Source organism: Protopterus annectens, chromosome 10.part0 (assembly GCF_019279795.1).
Source record: "Protopterus annectens isolate FY-2018-M chromosome 10.part0, PAN1.0, whole genome shotgun sequence".
Taxonomy (NCBI): domain Eukaryota; kingdom Metazoa; phylum Chordata; order Ceratodontiformes; family Protopteridae; genus Protopterus; species Protopterus annectens.
This window is the reverse complement of record NC_056744.1, coordinates 1,495,297,909-1,495,321,485: the sequence shown is the minus strand read 5'-3', so window position 1 is coordinate 1,495,321,485 and position 23,577 is coordinate 1,495,297,909. Positions and strand designations below refer to the sequence as shown.

At 38.6% G+C, this 23,577-nt stretch overlaps 1 protein-coding gene across 1 annotated transcript in view; it reads left to right on the top strand.

Annotated features, from left to right (window-relative positions):
• Nucleotides 1–23,577, top strand: part of LOC122813678 (zinc-binding protein A33-like) — a 293,917-nt gene that overhangs the window by 195,207 nt on the left and 75,133 nt on the right. The window contains exons 4-5 of the mRNA XM_044086126.1: nt 16,980–17,002; nt 17,107–17,231. Of these exons, the coding sequence (XP_043942061.1) occupies nt 16,980–17,002; nt 17,107–17,231 (148 nt within the window). The remainder of the gene's footprint in view (nt 1–16,979; nt 17,003–17,106; nt 17,232–23,577) is intronic.

The following is a 23,577-nucleotide window of genomic DNA, read 5'->3' as shown; positions in this document are numbered from 1 at the left end:
TTTCTGTTTTCCCACCAAGCAGTGTTTTAAATAACTGATTTGTTTGCTGTTTAAAAGTTGCTTTAGAGTCTCCAGTGCTTCCTGTTTTTCTGCTGTTTAAAACATTTTTTAGTGTCTCACTGCTGTTTTTCTGCTGTGTAAAATATTTGTAGTGCTTGCCACCTAAATTAGTGTAGCTAGTAGTTGTAGCAAAGCCCAGATACAAGTTTTCTGCATCTGGGTCTGTTTGTATTGGCCAACACATTTTCCAAGCCATCTTTGATTGGAAGGGGCTCTTCTGCACCCTAGTGAGAGAAGTGTACTGATTGGAACCTATCTGGTGAAGGGTGATTTGTCTAAGGCTTGCAGTAAGTACCCTCATTGGATCTTTTGAACTTTATTTTAAAGTTTTTTTTTTTTAAGTTTTCAGTTTCTGGTATTTAAGCCCCACATTTGAGTGGGGTTCTGCTTATTTGCACGTCATGCAGCATCGCTCATTCCTGTGCAATTGTGTGCCATAGCTGGACAGATGATTTCAACAATATTTCCCTTAGATACAGCTGTGGTATATTAGTGTAGTCCTCATCTTTAGAAAATTTCCTGCCTAAGAAGTATTGCTAGTGAGCTGTGACCTATTAACCACCAGCAACTAACCACATCAGAAATATCCATCTATGAACCCCTTCATAGATCAGTCCCAAAAAGCACCCTCTTTATAATAACAGTTCTTCAAACCTTGCATTATGGACAGTTGGACTGTCCTTGTTTCTCTTGCCAACATTGTTGATTTGGGCCTCTTGAGGCAATGTAGAAATTGCCTCATGTACACTGACAACCCTCTACTAATAACTCACTCTAGTACACAGTGCAAGAGATGTGTCTACACTACAAGTCTTAAATCCCTGCTCTCACACTTAAAACAGTAATACTGAAGAGGTTGTTAACCCACCCACCACTACTCTTACACATAGTACCACTACTCTTACACATAGTACCCACACTCGTATGCATAGTACCACTACTCGTATACATAGTACCACTACTCATATACATATTACCACTACCCATACACATAGTACCACTACTCAGGCACATAGTACCACTACTCAGGCACATAGTACCACTACTCAAGCACATAGTACCACTACTCTTACACATAGTACCACTACTCATACACACAGTACCACTACCCATACACATAGTACCACTACACTTACACATAGTACCACTACTCAGGCACAGAGTACACATCCAGCACATAAATCAACAGATGCAGAGGTTCTCTCAAAAAAATTAATGAAACACCAGAGACCTGCAGAACACAAGACTGCTACAACTAACACAGTTCTAACAGCACCCAAGACACATAGCAACACCACTGTCTCACCTACCAAGCCCTTAAGGCAAGTCACAGTCAGCTGCATGTCCATTGCCAGGATTTGTCAGATCACACGTGCACTCCTTTCTCTCAGCAACAAGTACCATTATGACTCTGCCATAGTTCATGTTGGAGTGAACAACCTGAAGGATACCTCAGTTGACTATATGCAGAGAGACATGATTGAGCTGTCTGAGTATGTCCCAGACAGGTATGTCGCTATCCTTGAGCAGCATACTACCCTCACCTAAAATGATGCCACAGTATAAACAAAAAATGATCAATTTTAATAACTGACTTAGTTTTTTTGTGTCATTCAAAGGGGATCCAGTTTCTGTCAGCCTGGGAGGACATGGTCGACAAACTTCACTGTTTTGCCGGAGACGGTTTGCACCTGGCACCCCTAGGCTTTCAGCTGCTGGCAAAGGCTCTTGCTTCCCCATAGTGCCTTTTATTAGGCAAGGCCTCAAAAACAAACTTTCCAGTGTGAAAATTGCCAATCATAACAAAATAAGGGTTATGCTCCTAAATGCCAGGAGCTTAAACCAAAAACTGCACACCCCAGAAGCACATCTTATTACTGGAGGATGTAGATGTCTGTGCAGTCACTGAAACTTGGTTCAAAGTCTCAGAGAGTACCTTGCAAGGCTACACTGACTTCCACACCTTCAGACCACAAAGTGAATGTGTGAGAACCAAAGGAGGCAATGTTTCTATCTATATTAGAGAGAAATGCATCTCTCATCTAGTTAGACTGGACAATTCCATGGAGTTACTCCAAGTTCACATTACTGTGGGTTGGACCCCCATTCAAGTCATAGCTAGCTATAGATCCCCCTCCATGGATAATGATGCACACAAAGCTTACTTGTCTAAACTGGAGTCAATCCAAATATTGCCAAACACACTGGTTATAGGGGATTTCCATTATCCCATCATCAACTGGGAAACCTACTCTAGCCCTAACTCATTAGTGGAAAAGTTCCTTGACTTTAACTCAAATGCTCTGTAACAAATTGTTCAAACCCCTTCAAGAAAAACAAGCATATTAGATCTGGTCCTCACTAGCATGACAAACAGATGCACCAACACAACTGTCAGACTCTCGTTCCTTAAATCTGACCACAAATCAGTCATCTTTGAGCTGGCACTAACACCAGAACTCACAAAAGGTGAAGTCAGACTAAAAAACTTCACCAAGGCAAACTGTAGCCTCCTAGCAGTAGGTATAAATGCATTCCAAGCCCCACCCCCAACTGGAAGTGGCGACTGTACTGAAGCTTAGCCCACCCCCAGTTGGAAGTGGTGACTATACTGAAGCTTACCCTAGAGCACTATACAATCAATTGCGTAAGTGTATAGACTCATCTGTGGCATACAGAGTAAAAGCAAACCACCCTGGTAGACATCCAGCATAAACAAAGTTTACAACAAATACAAAAAGTTGCTGTCTAAAAGTAAGGCAAGGCCTCATCAATGGAAAAGCATCCTCCTCAGCCTAAACAGGCAAATAAGACAACATGTTGAATCCTCTAAAGACAGTTTTGAGAAAAACTTAGCAATCACAGCAAGGGAAAACCATAAGGCCTATTACAGCTACATACATAGCTTAAAAGATAGGACCCAAGCATGTGCCAAACTTGTGACTAATGGTATCACACACAGTGATAGCAAACCTGCTAGCAGACAGATTATCGCAAACCTTTCCCCCAACTTACCCCAACCCTGCATATCCAAGGAGCAGGTCATTAAAGCCTTGTCTAAGGCAAAAAACACAGCCTGTATGGGACCAGACAGCATCCCAGGCTGTCTTCAGACAAACTAAAACTTGAACTAGCATCAGAATTAAGTACCCTAGCCTGTTAACAGGCTTTTTTTCCTGCAGTATGGAGAACAGCAACAGTTATTCCCCTCCACAAAGGTAGCTTAGCAACAGACCCAGGGAGTTATAAACCCATAAGTCTGACCAGCCTCATCTGTAAGGCCATGGAATGTATCATCATGGAACTCCTAAATAGACATAGGTGACCTCCAAGCCCTGGATCCAACCCAATTCAACTTCATCATGGGCAGATCTTGCCTGCTAAACCTGGTGGATTTCTTTGAAAATGTGACTAGGGCCATTGATGAGGGCAAATCTGTGCACACAGCATACCTCAACTTGACAAAGACCTTCAACACAATCCCACACTTGGGCATTACCAATAAACTTAGCAAATTGAATTTAAATCCCTTTGTTGTAAGATGGGTTGGCAAATGTCTCACAAACTGGGCACACCCTATTAAAGTGGGTGACTCCACATCAACCAGTAGACCTGTCAACAGTGGGGTGCCACAAGGGTCAGCGCTGGGCCCCCTACTGTTTGGTATATACTTCTCAGAAGTTCACACCAAAACTAAGGCGCTGTAGCTGACCAAGTTTGCGGATGACTGAGAACTAGGTGCAATTATTGAATCACCAAATTATGTCAGTATATTTCAGAAGGGTCTTACGCAGACGAGCGACTGGTGTCTTAGTCACGGTATCAATGTGAATGCAAAGAAATGCATCATTATTCCCTTCGGTAAAAACAGTGTCCCTCCACACTATCATATTAAAACAATACCCTAAGTACCCACAAATATGTAAGGGATCTGGGGTCAAAAGTTGTCTGTGACCTTAACTTTGACCACTATGTGTCTACTGTATTAATGAAGGCTTTCTACATAGCACACTTGATTAGCAAAGGCATTGCTTATAGAGCAAAGGAGATTATAGCACCTCTATACTCGTCACTAATCTGACCCATAATTGATTATATAATGCCCTTTTGGCTTATATTGTGCAAAGCACCAGCAGCAATTGGAGAGTCCTCAGTGGTTTCTAACAAAGAAGATCAAGGGGCTCCATCAGTTTTCTTAGACTGAATAAAGTCTGTGTCACTATACTCCACTTTTTAGTGGAAACTTGTACCTGGCTTACAGAGCAATCTATGACCCAAACCTAATGAATTTGCTGCACATCCATAAATCAAACATTACTAGAGCTACCCATTCCAGGGACCTGTGACTTGAATAGGATATGCTGGAGTGACAGATTTGTCTCCCACCAACTGCCATGTGTTTGGAATAGGCTGCCAGTTCATGTGAAGCAGAGCACCTCTATGACACTGTTCAAAAAGAATCTGGACAAGTGGAGGGGCACCATAAATTCAGGGCTAGTACACACAGCCCTCCTGGACATGGGCAGTCATTATTAAATACAGTCCTGGGTGTTGACTAGCGTATCTATGGTATTACATTGGGATGAAAGAACTATGCTTGAAATGACCTCTTGGTTGATAGCCTTGTAGCCCTCCTGTGATTTAAGGAAAAAGTGTAGACCTTCAAAGTGACAAGTTTTAGATTTCTTCAGCATTCCTTCTGTATGAAATAGAACAGTTGGCATTACCCTTGGTTTAGATATAACGCAAAATCACAGCAGTATGTTGTAGCTAGAAGTCAGACTTTTCTGATCTTTTCCATACAGCAGGGTTAGTGACCCAAATTACAGGGTCTTAGGCAGCTTTTAGCAATTTAAGGCCATCCTTTTGTTTTTTGACTGCTCCTGGTTCCTTATTTAACTCCGCGTCTTCAGAGACCATCAAAGGAGTTGTCTCCCCTCTGCATTGCAATGTGGTAGTCTATCACATCTCTCTGCGTCAGGGAGAAAATTAAAATATTTATTCTCTAACTTTTCTCTGTCCATCCTTCACCTGTGACTCTTGAAGAATCTCCTACTTTATTAAAAAAAAAAAAGAAAGCAAAATATCCATAAGTATCAATAATATGGTTGTGGTATGGTACATCAACTGGGGGTTGGGGGTGGTAGCTCACTCCTGTAAATTATGCAGGAAGACTTTGACAGTATGAAAATGAGTTTTCTGACAATGATTCATCATGGTGAAAAGCCATTTGGCACACTGGTTAAGGTGTTTGCCTCACATGCATAACGTGCAAGGTTTGATTCTCACCTCTGCTAAGAGATCATTGAATAAATCAATATCATTTTGTACCAATAGCTTAGTAACCTCCTATGATCCTATACACCCCTGGGATTCCACCTGTGTCCCTGATGGACAGAGGCCTCCCTATCAGATGATCGAAAAGCCGTTTCTGCGAACACTAAATGATCGACACGTATTGCGCGAACTACATAAATGCCAAACGTCCAAAACAATGAAATCCGAAATGTCGAAGTGTTTTGGTTGGCCCGTCTGCGGTATAGCTCTGTAAGGTAAGTGTGCAATAGGTATGGACCTTAGGGTAGGGTGCGGGTTAAGGTAAGTGTATAGATAGGTAATGTATGTAAGATTTAGTGTAGTGTTAGAAGTAGGGTTTTGTTAAATGTATTTATGTGTATTATTTATTTTGTTAGGATATAGCTCCATAGGGGAAGTGTGCGCTAGTTACGGACCTTAGGGTTAGGGAGGGGTTAAGGATAGTGCATAGATAGTTGTGTATGTGGGGTTTAGTGTAGTGTTAGAAGTTGGGTTTTGGTGCTTTACTTTAGGGTTAGGAGTAGGGTTTGGTTAGTGTTTGTATGTGGTTTATTTATTTTTTTGGGTGGGTAGTATGTAGCGGGTGGTGGGGTTGGCCGACTATGACCGTTCGATGTTTTAAATTTCACAGTTTAGTGCGTTTGTGTGTATTCGGGGTTCGATTAATACATGTCGCTCTTTTGGTATTCTCTGTAATGGATTTTCGCGGAAATGATATAGACCCAGACAGGGGCTGTAGGTGCTGACTTGTCTAAATCAGGGCTAAACTCTTGGCTAGGCTTATAAGGGCCTGAGGGCCAATAGCCTAGTAACCTCCTATGATGTGTAAACCAGCTCGTTAGTAAACATACTAAGTCAGTGAATTCCAGTGTCGTACAAATCGTCTGTCTCTGACTATTAGTGATGAATGACCTAGCCTGTTAATGGGGAGCATAGGTGTGCAAGCTCTTTTTTTCACTAACCAATAGAAATGTTCACAATACTTTTCTTTTTACCATCCTCACATTGGACACACGAGGTAGGCCTTACTACATCTCTGATCTATGCACCACTTTTACACTTCATCCCTTTTACTTCTAGTGATAAAGCTCATCCATAAGACGTCTCAGTGCTGTGCAAGAATATTACATGTTGTTTCCTTCTTGTATAAATTGACATGATTTCTTGTCCATTGATGATGATTCTTCTTTCACCTCTGCTTCTGTTATAGAGGAAACCTCTCGTTAATCCACCTTTCAGGGAAGCACTTCTGTTGGTACATGTATCCTTCTTGTCTGTATGGTTACTCTAATTCCAATAAAAACGCAAACCCAAGAATTACCTGACAAGTGTGGTCTATTATTTAAGCCTCTCAGAATCCATTCACTCAAAACATATAGAAAGAGAAATAGAAAAAAAATCACTCAACTTTTTTTAAAAAGGTTCTATATCTGTACTCAGCAAAGCAGTTTGATCCTTTCTCATGCCTTTTTTTACATGCCCCACTATAACTGAGTTTTTTGATGGAGTCATTACTAACCTTCACATCAGGATAACTAACTACTTCTTCATGTATTAGAATTCAGTGTACTTAGCGTCCTTGAAAGTTTTTCAAATACATTTTTCTTTGCTGGATATCATTTAAAAAAACATTTCCACTGTGTGATCCATGCTTTGTCCCATTCGGCCTTATGCCATCCCCATCTGACAGAGCTTTTATTACAAAAACAAACATTAAGGACCTCTTATAAAAAAAGAAAACTGCTTCAGGGTGATCTGTTTAAGATTACTACAGACCAACATACCATCACTGACCTAACCAACCTCCCCTTGCTTGTCAAATTTTTTCTGTACAGGGCTACATGCTTTTATTCTTCAATCCGGGACTTTCCGTCCACATTCTGAGTTTCTAAGTATACTATCTCCAAAGTTGTACCAACAAAGGGAAATACATTAACTTTAATTCCCCTTTCCTATAACTAATGTGGCCTCGGAGTTAGTATATTTTAGTCATCATGGAGTCAGAGGATGAAGCTGCTACAATAGAAGGTGCCAGATCAAAGGATTGCAGGAAAGAAAAGATCTGCTGAATCATGTATTTTGTCACTAAATCTGAGTGGTATGATGAGCAGGAAGAGCTCTGCACTTAATAAGGTCACACTGTATGTTTGACATCTCAAGTTCTTTTATATCACATTCTTACCCCAAACTGATGTTTTCTTGGTGCTGTAGTTTTCCTGCTTTAAATGTTGCTTTTGCACACTTATGAGTATATGACATTCTTATATCATCTGAAAAAGTTTTGACAACTTGCAGTTCTGCTTTCACTTCTTCATCTAATGAGCTATACAATTTTAAATCATCGACAAAGAGAAGATGAGAAGTCTTTAGACTTTGTTGCTTTCTGGGAGCCAAATTATAGTCATGACCTCATCTGTTAAGCAGACAGCTTAATGAGTTAAGGGCAAGACAGAGTCACCCTGGAATATCCCCCTTTGAAATTTTAATCCTGGAGTAATTATTCATCCTTTAGCATGGCTTAATTGCAAAGTGGTCTGCCACTGTTTCACAGTCACTCTAATGTAGTCTGTCAGTGTTGGGTGTATCTTATACATTTTTAAGCACTCTCTTATCCACAAATGTGGAATACTATCAAATGCTTTTTGTAGCCAATCCATGCCATACTTAGATTCTTCCCCTTTTTACAGTTCTCCACTATGACTTTATTTAACAACAAATGATCATTTGTTCCATATGGCTTTCTTATACTGCCCTTTTGTTCTAATGCCATAATTGATTTTTCTTCTAAATGACTATAAACTCTGTCGGCATCAATTCCAATGTATAGTTTATACGTCGTTGGAAGGCAAGTTATTGGTCTATAATTTTTAGGGTAGCTTGTAAGTTCACTCTTAAGTAGGAGCATTGCTTTTCCTATTGTTAGCCAGGTTGGTGTCTCTTTGGGATGCGCTTACAAATATATATATATATTTTTTACATTAGTTAACCGGGAAAGTCCGACTTGGAATGAGCCAATTTTCAGTGGAGGCCTGGGGAGAAACACTCCAGATTAATGTCTTTGTAACTTGGGAGGAAACCCACACAAATGCAGGGAGGACATGCAGACTCCGCACAGAAGGCACCCCAGCTGAGAATCAAACCGGTGAACCTCTTGCTCTGAGACGAGAACACTACCGCTGCACCACTGCACCATCCAGTTCTTACTTATGGCTAAATCTTCATGCAAAGATGTCAGTACTTTAAGCCAGAAGTTAGGTAATGCAACTGTAACTGGGGATTTCCGGTTAGAGGCTTTTCTTAACTTTGTTTCAATCTCCCTGGCTGTTACTTCATCCCATTTCATATACTGTACATTTAGAGTTGTTATTCTTTCTTTTACTTCTTCTATCCATTTAACAACTTTGTTATGTGCTATAGGATCTTCATAAATACTTCTCCAAAAATGTATCACTTACTTCTTTTTTTGGTGGTATCTCAATACCTTTTATATTGTTTCCCAATTCTGTATAAAACTTTTTTGGATCATTAATAAATTGTTTATTTTGTACTTTTTCTTGATATTTACCTGCATATCTTCTAAATTTTTCCACCTGTATTGAGCTCTTTAGTTTGTTGTTTGTGATAGTGCATGATAGATACTGATCTGTTCTAATACTGCGCATTGCTTTTATCACATCTACCTTTCTAAGTATTCTTTTTGATCTATTCCCTCGCCATACTCTTCTAACAGTGACATTTCCGTCTTAATTGCTCTATGTTTTTCTCTATTCAATACTTCTATGATGATATGCAATTTTTTCCCCTTCCTTTCCGTCAATACCCTGTCTTTTTGTGGAAGAACTTTTATCAGTTATTAATTTAGTTGCACAGTAACATATCCTGTTTATTTCTGTTATATCGCATGGATCTCTATGGACAGTCCTAATTACTACATTCATTTGTTTTATCAAATTTCTGACCTGTGGGATTTTATTGACCTTCTGCAGTCTATTTCTTTCATTGATCTTGTCTGTCTATCTTTATTAAGTCAAGCAACTCTTCTCTTAATTCATTTTCTTCTAAACTGAGGTCACATTTTTTGTTTTCCATTTCCCGCGGGCATTCTGTAGAAAGTTCTAGCATCTTCCTGTGGCACATTCTCTTCAATTTCATCCTGTGTCATCCATTGCTCTGTCATATGGAAACTCACTGACCTATCACTCCTCAACATTGACTGCATCACGGTTTCCCATTCCTTCAAGTGAACGTTTATACTGGTTTTCTGTGGAAGGCTCTAAAATATATGGCACCTGACCAATTGCTTCCCATTCCACTGGTTTCCCCTTTACACTGAATCCTTCAATTCGTAGGTCCTCCATAGCCTCAGTTTCTATTTCTTTGAATTCTCCATTAGTAATCTCCTTTTCTAATTTTCCTCTTTGTCTTCTTATTTTTTGTATTGTAAAGTTTTCCATTTCTGGATTTCTTTGCCTGTATTTCTCTTCAAATATCTTTGGCACTGCTCTTTTTGTATTACTGGTGCAGCGGTTAGTGTTGTCGCCTCACAGCAAGATGTTCTCCCGTTCGATTCTCGGCTGGAGCGCCTTCTGTGTGGAGTCTGCATGTCCTCCCCGTGGTCGAGTGACGTTAAAGACATGCAGGTAGGTGCGAGTGTGAATGGGCATGTCTTCGTTGAAGGTTGGGCGATAGGCTGGCAACTCCGCACTGTAAAATCCACTGCCAGTCATGAGCAGACTGGAGTTTCGCTGTGGCGACCCCTAACTGGGAAAAGCTGAAAGACTTTTAATTTTGCTTTCTCCTTTGCATAGATATTGCACCATATTAATTATTTCTTTTCCTTTCCCATGTCCATATTTCTTCTTCAGATGCCTCCTGATCTTCATGGATTCTCCTTAATTTGGAGACTTGCTCCAACATGCTGTAATGTAAGCTGTGTTAGACCTTCTACACCAAATCCTTCACTTCGCAGGCACTCTATATCTTCAAGTTCTATTATTTAACTTCTACTTTATAATCTTCTTTTCTACTTTCCCTCTTTGTGATATTAGCTTTTTATTGTGCAATTTTCCATATCTGTGTGCCTTTGCCTATATTTTTCTTTGAATATTTCTGGGGTTGCCTTCTTTATATTGATTAATTTGGCTTTCGCCTTTGCATAAATATTGTACCATATCAACTATTTCTTTCTTTCCCATCTCTCTTGGGAGGATGGCCTAATGGTTAAGGTGTTTGCCTTACAAACACAGGGTACAGCGTTTGAATCTCACACGGGGATAATTGGCTAGGCTTAAAATGGCTCACAAGGGCAGTTAGCCTAGTACTAATCTATGAACCCATATCCATATTTCTTTTTTATACTTTTCAAAAATCTCTAGGTTTTATTGTTTATATTTTCACACTTCCTTTCAAACAGATCAAAGTTTCTTGGTCTATATACTGTTTTTCACAAATCTGTTGTATTAATGAACACAAATTTTTAATTGAAGCTTCTGACAGTTTTTCTTGTGGAAGTCTTTTTCTTTCCTCTAATTTCCCTCTTAATCTTTTTGCATATCCTGTGTCTGGAAATTCTGGGCTTTTTGCATAATAGTAACAATACATAATTTATTTCTTATCCTCAATAGTCCAGTCTGTCTTCTTTATGGCTCTTCTTTGGCCTATCACTTTTTATGATTTTTTGTGGACTGCTACTTCCTTCTACAACAGGGGACCATCCTCCTAGGAATATTTCCATATTTTGAGGACTCTACATTGTTGTTTTTTCCAGTCCTGGCACCAGTGCACCTACCAGGATTGGGCACTTTTTAATCCTGGGTATTGTGCACTCAGCTATTTTTTTTAATTTTTGACCTACTTCTGTCCATGATATATGCTATATATCAGTATCATCTAATGAGATTTTGTGAAAAACAGGGTCAACCTCATGAAGGTACTCACCAGGACTTGAGGATGAATTCACTTTCAGCAATACTACTCTCCTTTGCTTGCTGACTTATCTTCATTCGGACCTCGTCATTGTAAAACCTGGTATGATATCTTAGGATATTGCCTGGACAGAACTATGACAAATCAGCATCTTCATTAGTTAAAAAAGTTATTTGCACATACCACAATGGTAGATCCGTATGAGGATGTCCATCTTTCATAGCTGTGATCCTCCCAACAACTGCTCTATCTATATGACCAGATATCTCAGACATCCAGTTAAACAGCATATTTATAAAATAATATGCAGCCTTTATAAGTGTAAACCAGAAGTGTTTATTACTACATTATAATTTATTAACTGGAACTTTCTCAAAAATCCTCCCTTTAGACAATGCTGTAAATGAATTCAGTACAACTTTTCTAAATATCCTGAATAGCCTTGCACCTCCTAGGAGGAAGACACTAAAACCAAATAATACAATCTGGCTATCCAAAAAGAGTAGAATGCTACAGCTGGATAGAGAAAAAGCGTAAAAAGAATGGCAAAAATATAAAGCGCCTCAATATCTTAAACTTCAGAATGATTTGCAGTCCTACTTAAAAGCAAATAAATGAAGACAAAAAAACTGTACTATAATAATTTTTTAGAATAACACTAAACACAACTCTAAAAAATTTGGAAGTTCATTAAAGAAATCTTACATCCCAGCCAAAAATTCAACCAAATCCCTATCCCAATAACTCACCAATAGAAACTGCTTCACAGTTCAACTGTTATTTTATATGTAGTATAGTATCTCTGACCAAGGATTCCTCAACATCTAAGCTCAGCCCTGCCCAACAGCTACATATCACCACATCTACTTTCACCTTCAAACCTGTGCCCACACCCTATATAAAACTACTCTTAAACAAGCTTGAACCACAGTGTTCTTCAGCTGATGACCTTCCAAGCAATCACCTAAAAATAGCAGCAATAGCATTGTCTATCCTGCCTCAAGCCTTATAAATAGATCAGTCCAGGAATACCACATTCCCTCTGTCTGGAAAAAGCCACACATTATCTCTATGTAAAAAGGAAGAAATTGAACAGACATTCATAACTTTAGACCTTTAGCAGTCTTATATCCCCTCACTAAAATACTTGAACAATGTATTTCAAAAACAATTGCTAGACTATCTCCTGTAGGAAGAACTCCTATCCCCTACACAACATGACTTCTGTCCTTCCCATAGTACTAGCACTGCCCTTCTAACCTATATAAATACTGCCAGTAAATCTAGAGGTAATGATAAACTAATCTCTTCCTTATTTCTAGACTTGTTTAAAGCTTTCAACACAATTTGTCACAGCAAGCTACTTCAAATGTCCTGACTAGATCTCTTCCAGCTCGCCCTTCTGTGGCTGAAAGGCTATCTGCCCATTAGGCATCAGTTAGTAAAATCACACTCCACACTCTCCTCTTACCTCCCAGTCACCTCCAGTGTACCACAAGGCTTAATACCTGGTCCCCTCCTCTTTAACATTTTTACCAACACCCTCTATACTGGCAAGACCTGGTTTTAATCTGGTCAGGTACAGCCAATTCTATACACCTGCTTAAGTAGTTATAGAGGGCATTGGTGTACTTAGAATGTTCTTATACCATTACTTAGTAGGAGGCAATTTGTCTTTGAAAAATGTTTAAGCGTTTTTGAGCTTGATGGGATATCTGGTCTTATAATTGCATTGAATGATTCTGATTTATGGTCCAATCTTACCAGGGATGATATCACATGGGGGGTGCAATGCTCTTCCATGTTAGAGAGTACTATGTCTAGGACATCTGATTCACTTGTGGGTGTGCTGACTAGCTGTTACACAACATTTGCATTGACAAAGTCCAAGAACCTCTGAGCCAGTATGTTTGTGGTCATGCATGTTTCCCAGTCAATGGAAGGTTAATTAAAATCACCCATGAGTATGGTGTTGGGCTGTATGGCAAGTGACTCCAGTAAGTCTACGTATGTGGCATACTTTTCCAGATTCATGGTGGGGGACCTATAGCTAGCTATGATGTGGTAGGGGGCTTTGCTTGTAGTTAACTTGACATGGAGTAGTTCAAGAGAGTCATACTCATTGACCATTTTCAAGGTTTACTTATCCTTAATGAAGATGGGTACACCTTCTCCTTTGGTTCTATCATGTTCAATTTGTGGTCTGAATGTATGGAAGGCATTGTAGCCCTGCGTGGCTGGGGTGCTTTCTGCACTTTTGAACCAAGTCTCAGTGACATCACAGATGTTAGCATCTTTCAAAGTGAAGAGAGCTGCCAGGGAGTGTATTTTCTTGTTTAGACTCCTAGCATTAAGCAGCAGTACTTTGAGTTTATCTAGAGAGGATTTTATTATGTTGGTAGGTTGGTTATTTTGACACTTCCTAAAAAGGCACAATAGGGGTGGCTAATACCTTTGCCAGTCTCTGAAAGCCTAGAGGAGACAAGTGCAGACCATCTCTGGCAAAGCAGAGTGGCCTGTCGACCATGTCTTTCCAGGCTGACCGATATTGGCTCCCATTGGACTGACACCAGAATCTAAGCCAATTGTTAAAGTCAGTCATTTTTTTGTTTGTATTGTGGCATCATCCTTGGAGAAGGTAGAATGCTGCTCAAGGCTATGCTTATCTGTCTGTGACACTCAATCTGAAAGCTCAGTCACATCTCTCTTCAAATAGTCCAGTGAGGTATGTCTCAAGGCAACACTGCTAAGTGTGCAACTGAGTTGCTCATAGAGCAGCAGAAAGGCTTGAAAGGGTTTCACTGGCATCTGATTAGGGGAGAACTGAGCTGCTAGGCTTTTGAATGAATACAGGGCACTGCAAGCCACCACTGGGAAAAGAGCAGCACCACTGAAATGTGAGGCTTAAATATGAGCAAAGAGAAGCAAGTTTTAAGCCAACTACCAATCAGGCACACACAGTAAGCCTGCCACTAGCAATCCCAAACTGAGATAGGTTAGATCAACTCACTTCTGCCACAAGGGTGCAGCAAAACACCTTCTTAATGTATAATACCTGGTTTGGAGCCCATGTGTAACAAGAACATGCAAACTTCCTACAACAGCCCTGCAACTAACAGATACAATGAAATACATTGCAATTAACTACTTAAAGCAGCAGAAGAGAATACAGTTTTTTGTTATAAAGTGCAAAAATAACAGCAAATAGCTTAAGAAACTGCATAGGTACAATCACAATATATAAGAGAAGTGCAAAAAATACTCTTTGTCTTTTGAGTAGGGGGTTGCTCCAGGTAAAAGTAGATTCTCAGTAGTCAGTAGCAAAGTTGCCAAACAACGATTAGCTCTGAATATCTATGCCAAAGCCTCTGCAAATGCAAGGTTTAAATAAAAGCAAAGAGAAACAAGTTTTAAGTTAACTTCCAATCAGGAAAGCACACAATACGCCTTCCACCAACAATCCCCAACTCAGACAGGTCATATCAGCACACTTCTGCCACAGGGGTGCAGAAAAACACCTTTTTAAAGTAGAATAGCTGGTTTATAGCCCAGGTTTAACAAGACCACACAAATTACCCACAACAGTCATACAATTAACAGGTACAACGTTATACAGTGCAGTTAAGTACTTTAAGCAGCAGCATACAGTACAGATTTTAAAAACTGCTAAAGTACAGTCACAGTATATAAGAGCAATGCAAAAAAAATACTTAGAGCCATTTTGTGTGCTTCCCGGCTCAGATAGACCAGGTAAACACCTACTGTTACTAGATGAATAATTACGTTCCTCCTAATGTAAAAGCACAGAAAGGGAGTGTCCACAGTGAAATGCTACAGCAAACAAACTTAAAAGATGCAAAATGTTGTCACAAACCAACTTAAAAATGCGTATACATCAATGTACTATAAACAGCTTATAAAAGTGTGATTATTGAATAAAAGTACTTTGCTTTGTATAAATGAGCCAAGAGTCACTTAGTTGTACAAAATTTATAAAAACACTAAAAATAAGATAAGCTGATTAGTAAGACCTCCAGCCAATAAAACTACACACAGAAATATTAAGTGTTTCCCACAGGTAAACAGACCAGACTACTTCCAGTGCACTGAATGGAAGCTCCACTGGCTTCTTAATGTCAAAACAACCATTTGCTAGAGTGTAAAAATATACTGCTTTATCCAACGGCTATCAAGTCAATGAATTCAGAACAAGTAAATCAGTAGCACTACAACCAATCAGAGGCAAAACTGCACTTTTTTAGTATAAGCACAAGGAAAGGCAAATACATAGTTCATGATATCAACAGCAGTGTAGAAAGGGAGCAACTTATTAAGTTCAATTTATAGTAGTGGTGGGCAGCTTAAAATCACCAGGCTTAAAAAGCAGATCAATAAAGGGGAGGGTGGGTAGGAAAAAAACTAGCAGGGAAATCACCAGAAGTGCTTTAGTTTATGCAGGGTTGAAATCATTTCAGAAAGACAAAGGCCCAGAAATTCACTATGTATTTAAGTATCACTCAAGAAACAATTTAACCAATGAAAGAACACCTCAGATGTGCAGCCTAGATGATTTAAGTATATGTCATTCATATAGAACAAAAACACCAGGCCAAGCAGATTTCTTAAAGCAGAAAACAAAATGGAGCAGGTAAAACAGAAAGCAGCTCTGTCACTCAGAGAAAAAAATATAGTTTTACTTTCCTCAACCAGTAGAGAATCACCAGCAATGCTTTAGTTTATGCATGTTTGAAATCTTTTCAGAAAAAGGCAAAGGTCCAGAAATTCACTGTGTATTTAAGTATCATTCAAGAAACAATTTAACCAATGAAAATACATGTGAAATGTGCAACCCAGAAGTGTCTGTCTCTAACATAGAAGAAAAATCAAAATCATGTAACTTATTTTGATTCTTAACCAATGTTTTTGTATTATGTCTAATTTGTTATAATTATTTAAACTGCAAATGTTTTTATTTTTGAAGATTGGAAAAGTATTTTTATTGAAAAGTTTTGTAATAATTTGGAGCTACCCCCCCCCGTGCCTCCACTGAAAATGGGCTTCTACCCAGTTGGACTTTCACGGTAATTAAATGCCAGCAAACAAACAAATAAATAAATAAAACTTGCTCTGACATTTCTAGAGAATCATTATGCCGCTACTATTTATTGCCATCTGATTTTAGTCCTTGCTTTGAGTTGATCCATTAGTGCAGAAGGTTGGTAAAGGCACTGACCTGTAGGCCAGGGTAGGAGCTTACAGTCTATACAGCCTAGGAAATATTTACTTTCTGATCAAACTGGCAACTTGAGCATTAACCCTGACAAATACAATGGCAAATGGCTCTCCTTCATACAGACTTAACATTATTGTTTCTTCACCTTTACTTTGATTTTCCTAAGCAGGGTAATATCACATTTATCCCATGAAGCCAGTACTTACAATGGTGTTCCTTTTTTACTGCTACATTATTATAGGAATGTTTGCTTAATAACAACAACAAAGAACCATTAAAAGTGTTGGAGATGTAAAGAAGATACATTGATGGTAAGAACACTGAAGTTAACAAGGAAAGGTGATTTGTTTCAGTTGGCTAACATACCTTACAAATCCTACTCATAATGAAATGTGATGCACAATAATTCATTAGAACATTAATTGTTTTACCTTTTCCAATACAGGAAATCAAGTCACCTATACTGAGGTATGTACAAAATTTGGTACGTAGTTTTCTATTTGATTGCATCTATGAGTTTTTCTAACATGATTATTTGTACTTTTGTTTTCTCTCCCTGGATTATGCCACAGACTCTCAAAAGACCAGAAAGAGACTGATGTCCCAAATATTGTAGCCCAAAAAATGAGTCTCGGGGTGTACAAAGGCCCCCTGCAGTATGGTATATGGAAGGAAATGAAATCTATCCTTAATCCAGGTATTTTAAACCTTTTCTGAAAAATTAGACATAAATAAACTCACTGAAATATCAGCATCTGTTTTGTAGTCCCTTATGGCCGTCATTCTCACAGTTTTAGTTATTTATCTGATATCAAACATTTGCACTTTTCATTTAAAAGCTACTGGTTCTGTATATCGTGCATGCCTTTTTTAATTTCTTTCAGGATTTTATTATGAAAAAGAAAAAATATTCCCTAAGGACTTATTTCCAGGTTAAATATCTTCAACCTCTAATGATGTCCTCACACTTTCAATGCAGCAAACTTTGGTAGGACCAGTAAGTGATTGCATTACCTCATTGCTGTCTCTGTAATTTGGATTCACCACTTGGGTTTTCTCTGTTATTACTGCCTAATTCAGCAGGTGCATTACATTTGTAGTTAGAGCATGGTCGTCTGTGCCCACATGTGCATTAGATAAGAAGCTGATAAATTACTGCAAGCATGTGGTCACTACTGTAAACACATGGTCATGACCTTGTCTGTGCCCACATGTGCGTTAGATAAGAAGCTGATGAATTACTGCAAGCATGTGGTCATTTCTGTAAACACATGGTCATGACCTTGTCTGTGCCCACATGTGCGTTAGATAAGAAGCTGATAATTTACTGCAAGCATGTGGTCATTACTGTAAACACATGGTCATGACCTTGTCTGTGCCCACATGTGCATTAGATAAGAAGCTGATAAATTACTGCAAGCATGTGGTCACTACTGTAACACATGGTCATGACTCAGTGGATATTTGCAGGCAAGTATAACGACCACTTTAATCTAGCTTAGCACTATGCCGAACATTATAGTTTTAATTCATCCCTAACAGATAAGTGACCACATCCAAGGTGGGTAGGGACTTCTGTTTTGCTTCTTGAGTTCAAAAAATCAGAACTACTCCAATCAAATACACTTTCAGTTTTATAATTTGAGTAAAGCCAGTTGATAACCAAACTGATAATACTTTGAATATTATCATACATATTATATATATATATATGCTATCTACATATATGTTTATCTGTATCTATATACCTCTTTCTCTCTTCTCTTTCTCTGTAAGCACACACGTATAAATGCAGACACACGTGCTTTGTGTGTGTGTGTGTGTGTGTGTGTGTGTGTGTGTGTGTGTGTGTGTGTGTGTGTGTGTGTGTGTGTGTGAGTATGTATTATAGACCCTATATAGATAAAAACAAAAAGCTGTGGCACTCAAGTTGGTCATGAAGGTTTATTGTTTATTGTTGCATACAAAAGAAGGAACATGCAGTCCACAGTTTCACCAGTGTCACGGAATCATCAGAGAAAATTAAGAACAAATAGACCTACACCCATTTTTATAGTAAATAGTCACATGGCCAATTAAACTTTTTTATATAATAAATAAAAATTAACAGCGACTCAAAAGAGGATCCCTACCAGTACTTATTCTAGTGAAATATGAAATTTGTTACATTAAATAAAAAGCAGTTTGGCTCAGGATACTTCAACAAATGAATGTGTCACTACCCATCAAGAGCTATTTTTCATCAAGCTGAGATATCTCTGCACATAATTAATTCAAAAATAAATGTACAAAATGTAGCATCCAGTGGTTACTACCTAAAGATGTGTGTCAACTTTCAGCAGATAAATTAATACTTGATAATCGTGGTTGGGAAACACCAGTCAGATGGTCAAGAACATGAACCAATGCCTCCACTTTTTGAGAAGGCTGAAGAAAGTGAAGTTTCCTCGTGATATCCTCTCCACCTCCTATACAGGTGCAATAGAGAGCATACTCACCTGCAACTTCAGATTATGGTTTGGAAGCTGCACAGTTATATAGCAAGGCACTACAGAGAGTGATGGGGGTTGCAGAAGGTAATGGGTTCCAGTCTTCCATCGATACAACAACTCTGTTCTGCAAGAAACATCCAAAGGGCCACAAAATAATACAGGGCACCACAGATCCTGCGCATGGTCTATTTAAGCATTTGGCATCAGGCAGAAGATATTTCAGCATCCACTGCAGAACTACAAAGTTCAAAAACAGTTTCTACCCTACAGTGGTTAGACTTCTGAACTCCGGCACTAGTCCCAGGGGTTTGGACACGTAATAAATCAGTTTTATTTGTGCAATATATACTTATATATTTTCCAAGTAAGTACAATATTTATTTATTATAGCCATAGTCAGTATTATTTAACCCACTTAAGTGCAATAATAGACAAATAAATTAGGCATTGTTCAACATGCGGTGTGTTTTGTATTATTTTAAATGGGTTAGTTAATTTAACTTAAGGTCAGGTATTCTTTTAATTTTTGAATGTTGCTAAATGTCTTTGCTCTTTCTTACATGTATTGGGAGTATTGGGATTAGTATTGCATTTGTTAGTTATATTTATTTCTCTACCTGTATGTGTTGTTTTACTTCCCTTTGGAATCTTAAGAATTGAGCTGATGCACAAAATTTCATTTAGGCTACATGTGTGTAGCTCTAAATGACAATACCTTTGACTTTGAAATTTAAAATATTTTTTGAAAATATTTCAAAACTCTTTGTATAAGGTTGCAAAATAAACAGTGCCACTAAGTGGACAAATACTGTAAGTAGTTGATCCTTAAATTTTCCTTTTTGTTTAACATGTTTTGTTGCACAGATCTTGATGTTTGAATAGTGCACTTTGAGATCTATGACAGCAAATGGCACGTTATGTTCAAGGATGTATGCTATTTTCATTGGCATTGTTTGTCCCACATTAAATGCTCTACATGTACATATAGCTAAACAAGTAATCCATTCAGTGGAGCATAAGTTTCAAATGTCTTTGTTGTTTCTAACTGAAGAAAAATGATTACTACAACACAGAAGTTCCATGTGAAAACAATCACCTCTTCTATTTTTTGAATTAGAAAGATAATCATGTTTTAAGGTTTTATTTTTGTAGGAAGAAAGTATCTGTTCACTGTTTCTCTGTTTTACAGGAAAAACTGCATTCATCTGATAACATAGCCCCCCCACCCAAAATATGGACAATAAACACCAATGTTTTTTATAATAGGTTTAATTTTAAAGGTATTGAGATCATATGCTACAGTAAGTCTAATATTATACAATGACCCCCCATTAATATTCCAAAATGTGCACACTGATTGGTCAGCGTGCATGTTGTAAATCAGAGTTATAGCAATGGAAAAAGGTCCAGTCGCCCAGACTTTTTCCATTAGTATAACTCTTTTTTTTACAGCAATGGAGAACGCAAGATATCCGTTGCTTTTTTCACAATGTCTTGCTATGTTAAATGAGTTTAACATAGCAAGACAGCTTTAAAAAACGTAACAGAGATCTTCCTGTTTCCGTGGCTTTTTTTAAAGGTGTCTCGTTATGTAAAATGGGTTTAACATAGCGAGATAGCTTTAAGAAAAGCAATGGAGATTCTCTGTTGATTTTTTTTAAAGCTGTCTCGCTATGTTAAACTCCTTTAACATAGCGAGACAGTTTGTAAAAAGCAACAGAGATCTTGCTTTCTCCGTTGCTTTCGCCCACAGCTCTGATGTACTGCGTGAGCATATGCATGCGCAGTACATCAGAACTGCCGCAGAATACCAGACAGCTGCAGAAGGGCAGCAAGGAGGCATTATACAATGTCATTATTTAAGAAAAGTAATTATTTTTTTTCTTAAATAATGTCATTGCATAATAGCAATGTGGGTAATGCTGGATTTACCCACGGTTGTCTTTGTTTGGCCACTCGGGCTTCGCCCTCGTGACCAAACCACACCAACTGTGGGTAAATCCAGCATTACCCACACCCAGGCATGGGTTATTGCTATATTATCAGATGACATAGTAGCAGCTTCACAGTGCACCAGTTACTCTGATCTAGACATCAGTCTAACTTGAGTAAGTTTGGTCCTCATGAATTGCGCATCATGGCATTTGGTCAACATGTAGACATAAGAGATGTTGCCACATTCTCAACTTGTTGTGGATCACTATAGTTTCACTTAGATCTAATATATTGTGACAATGGGATATTTGTATGTACATGTTGGGGATTGGAGCTAGAAGATGTCAAAAATGTATTCTTGATGGCTCCCTATAGAGATTTTGACACTCAAAATGCCGAGTGTTGACAAGCCAAAAAAAAATACTGAAAACCCAGGACAAGAGCATATTTCAAAGATTGCAGTTTTCCTTAAATTTCTTTTTTTGTGTGTGGGGGAGGAGCCCTGCACCCCCTGCAAACTTTTATATACCAATTCTGAGACCACCATATCTAGGAGAAAAGGGAATGTCCCAAGATATGGCCATCTTGAATATATGAAAGTCCATTTTTCAGCCATTCAGTCTCCATGTCCCAGGACTCACACTAGTGGGTCCTGACATTTCAAATAGCTACCATTGTGACTAAATGGTTTATCATAAATTGCAGTACTTAATTATCATTAGTTAATTTAGTCACTTGTGTATCCAAGAAATCTTGTATGAACAAAAATGTGTTACACTGGAAAGAAGAACACTCAAACTCTTTGGGTTTATTCTCACTACTGTGCCATAGCAAGCAGCAGTCATCAGGCTGTCTTCTCCACATATCCATATCTCCACAATATTGCTTAGTGGTCTCATTATAGATTATTTGTACTTAAAAAAAAAAAAAAAAAACAGGACAGTGTATGTGAGTGCAAATGTTGTGCCTTTTTGCTGATAGTGACAATTACCCTCATAGTGGAAAACATTCATAGTTAACATCATGTAGAACAAGGTAGACAAGAACTCAACAAATTCCTCGTGATACATAACTGACATCCAAAAATATCTTACAGCCTGCAGACCAGCATCATACCTCCCAACAGTACCAAATTCCTCAGTAAATACTGGTTTTAAGGGCAACATATTGGGGTGTCACGAATTCCGTAGTGGCCTCTTTAATTTCCAAAATTCCCGGGGTTTTTTTTTTTTTTTTTATTCCTGATGCCATCACGTGCAGGGCGTGCACAATGACATCAGCAGCCTCACGTACTTTCAGACTGGTCCGCATTCAGGCATCTTTCCTCCCCTGGCTCCTCCAGGTAAGAAACCTTTCATATGTGTGACAGAAACAGTAACTTTTACTTAACGGCATTCTCCAGGAATTAGTGTGTGAATTTCTTACTTAATGGCAATGTGCAGGAATTAGTGTGTGATTTTTTTACTTAACGGTAGTCTGTAGGCATTAGTGTCATTACTTGAGAAAAATGGCAGCTTTTACTTTACTTAATGGCATGTGTGTGTTGGCAGCTTTTATTTAACGTGAGAGAGAACTTAATGGCTCTGTGTGTGTGTGTGTGTGTGTGTGTGTGTGTGTGTGTGTGTGTGTGTGTGTGTGTGTGTGTGTGTGTGTGTGTGTGTCCACAGCTTCTACTATTTTCCTTGAGAAACAGCAGCTTACTTGAGAGAGACCTAACTTTTACTTTACCTAAGAAATGGCAGCATAAATGCATGTTTTCTTAAGAAAGAACTAGAACTTAAGTTTTAGTTTACTTGGGAAGTGGCAGCTTTTATTCTATGTGTGTATATACTTGAGAGAGAACTTAATGGCTGTTTACTTGAGAAATGGCAGCTTTTCCTTAACAGCAGAGGAATTAGTGTGTGAATTTTGTACTTATAATGGCAGTCTGCAGGCAGCAGTATCATTACTTGAGAGAAACAGCATTTTTTGTACTTGTATAACAGCAGTCTGCATTTACTTTTTTGTAATTATAATGGCAGTCTGCAGCTTTTATTGAACTTTAGAGAGAACTTAATGCAATGTGTGTGTGTGTGTGTGTGTGTGTGTGTGTGTGTGTGTGTGTGTGTGTGTGTGTGTGTGTGTCTGCGTGTATGTGTGTCTGCGTGTATGTGTGTGTGTGTGTGTGTGTGTGTGTGTGTGTGTGTGTGTGTGTGTGTGTGTGTGTGTGTGTGTGTGTGTGTGTGTGTGTGTGTGTGTGTGTGTGTGTGTGCGTATGTATACTGTAGTTAGTTAAGTATAGTCTTTTAGCCTACACTTTTGTGATACGGAGAGGAAGGGAGCGGAGGTGAAACTGTTTTTATAAAAAAAGGCCTCTGCATTTTTAACATCCTGAAAGTCCATGGTTTGCAGTGCTCTTAGTCTTCACTTCAGTCTTACTATTTACTAACAAAAATGCAAATTCGAAGTCCCAGTCCATGATTATGAAAGCCAGCCCTTGTCTTGCTGAAGAGATTGGTGCAGTGGGGGAAATGTTTCATTTGGTGCTTGTACATATTTTTTTGGAAACAATCTGCTGAGCCTGAAGGGATTAGTGGGGGTCTGGGGGAAATGTTTCATTTGGTGCTTGTGTGTGTG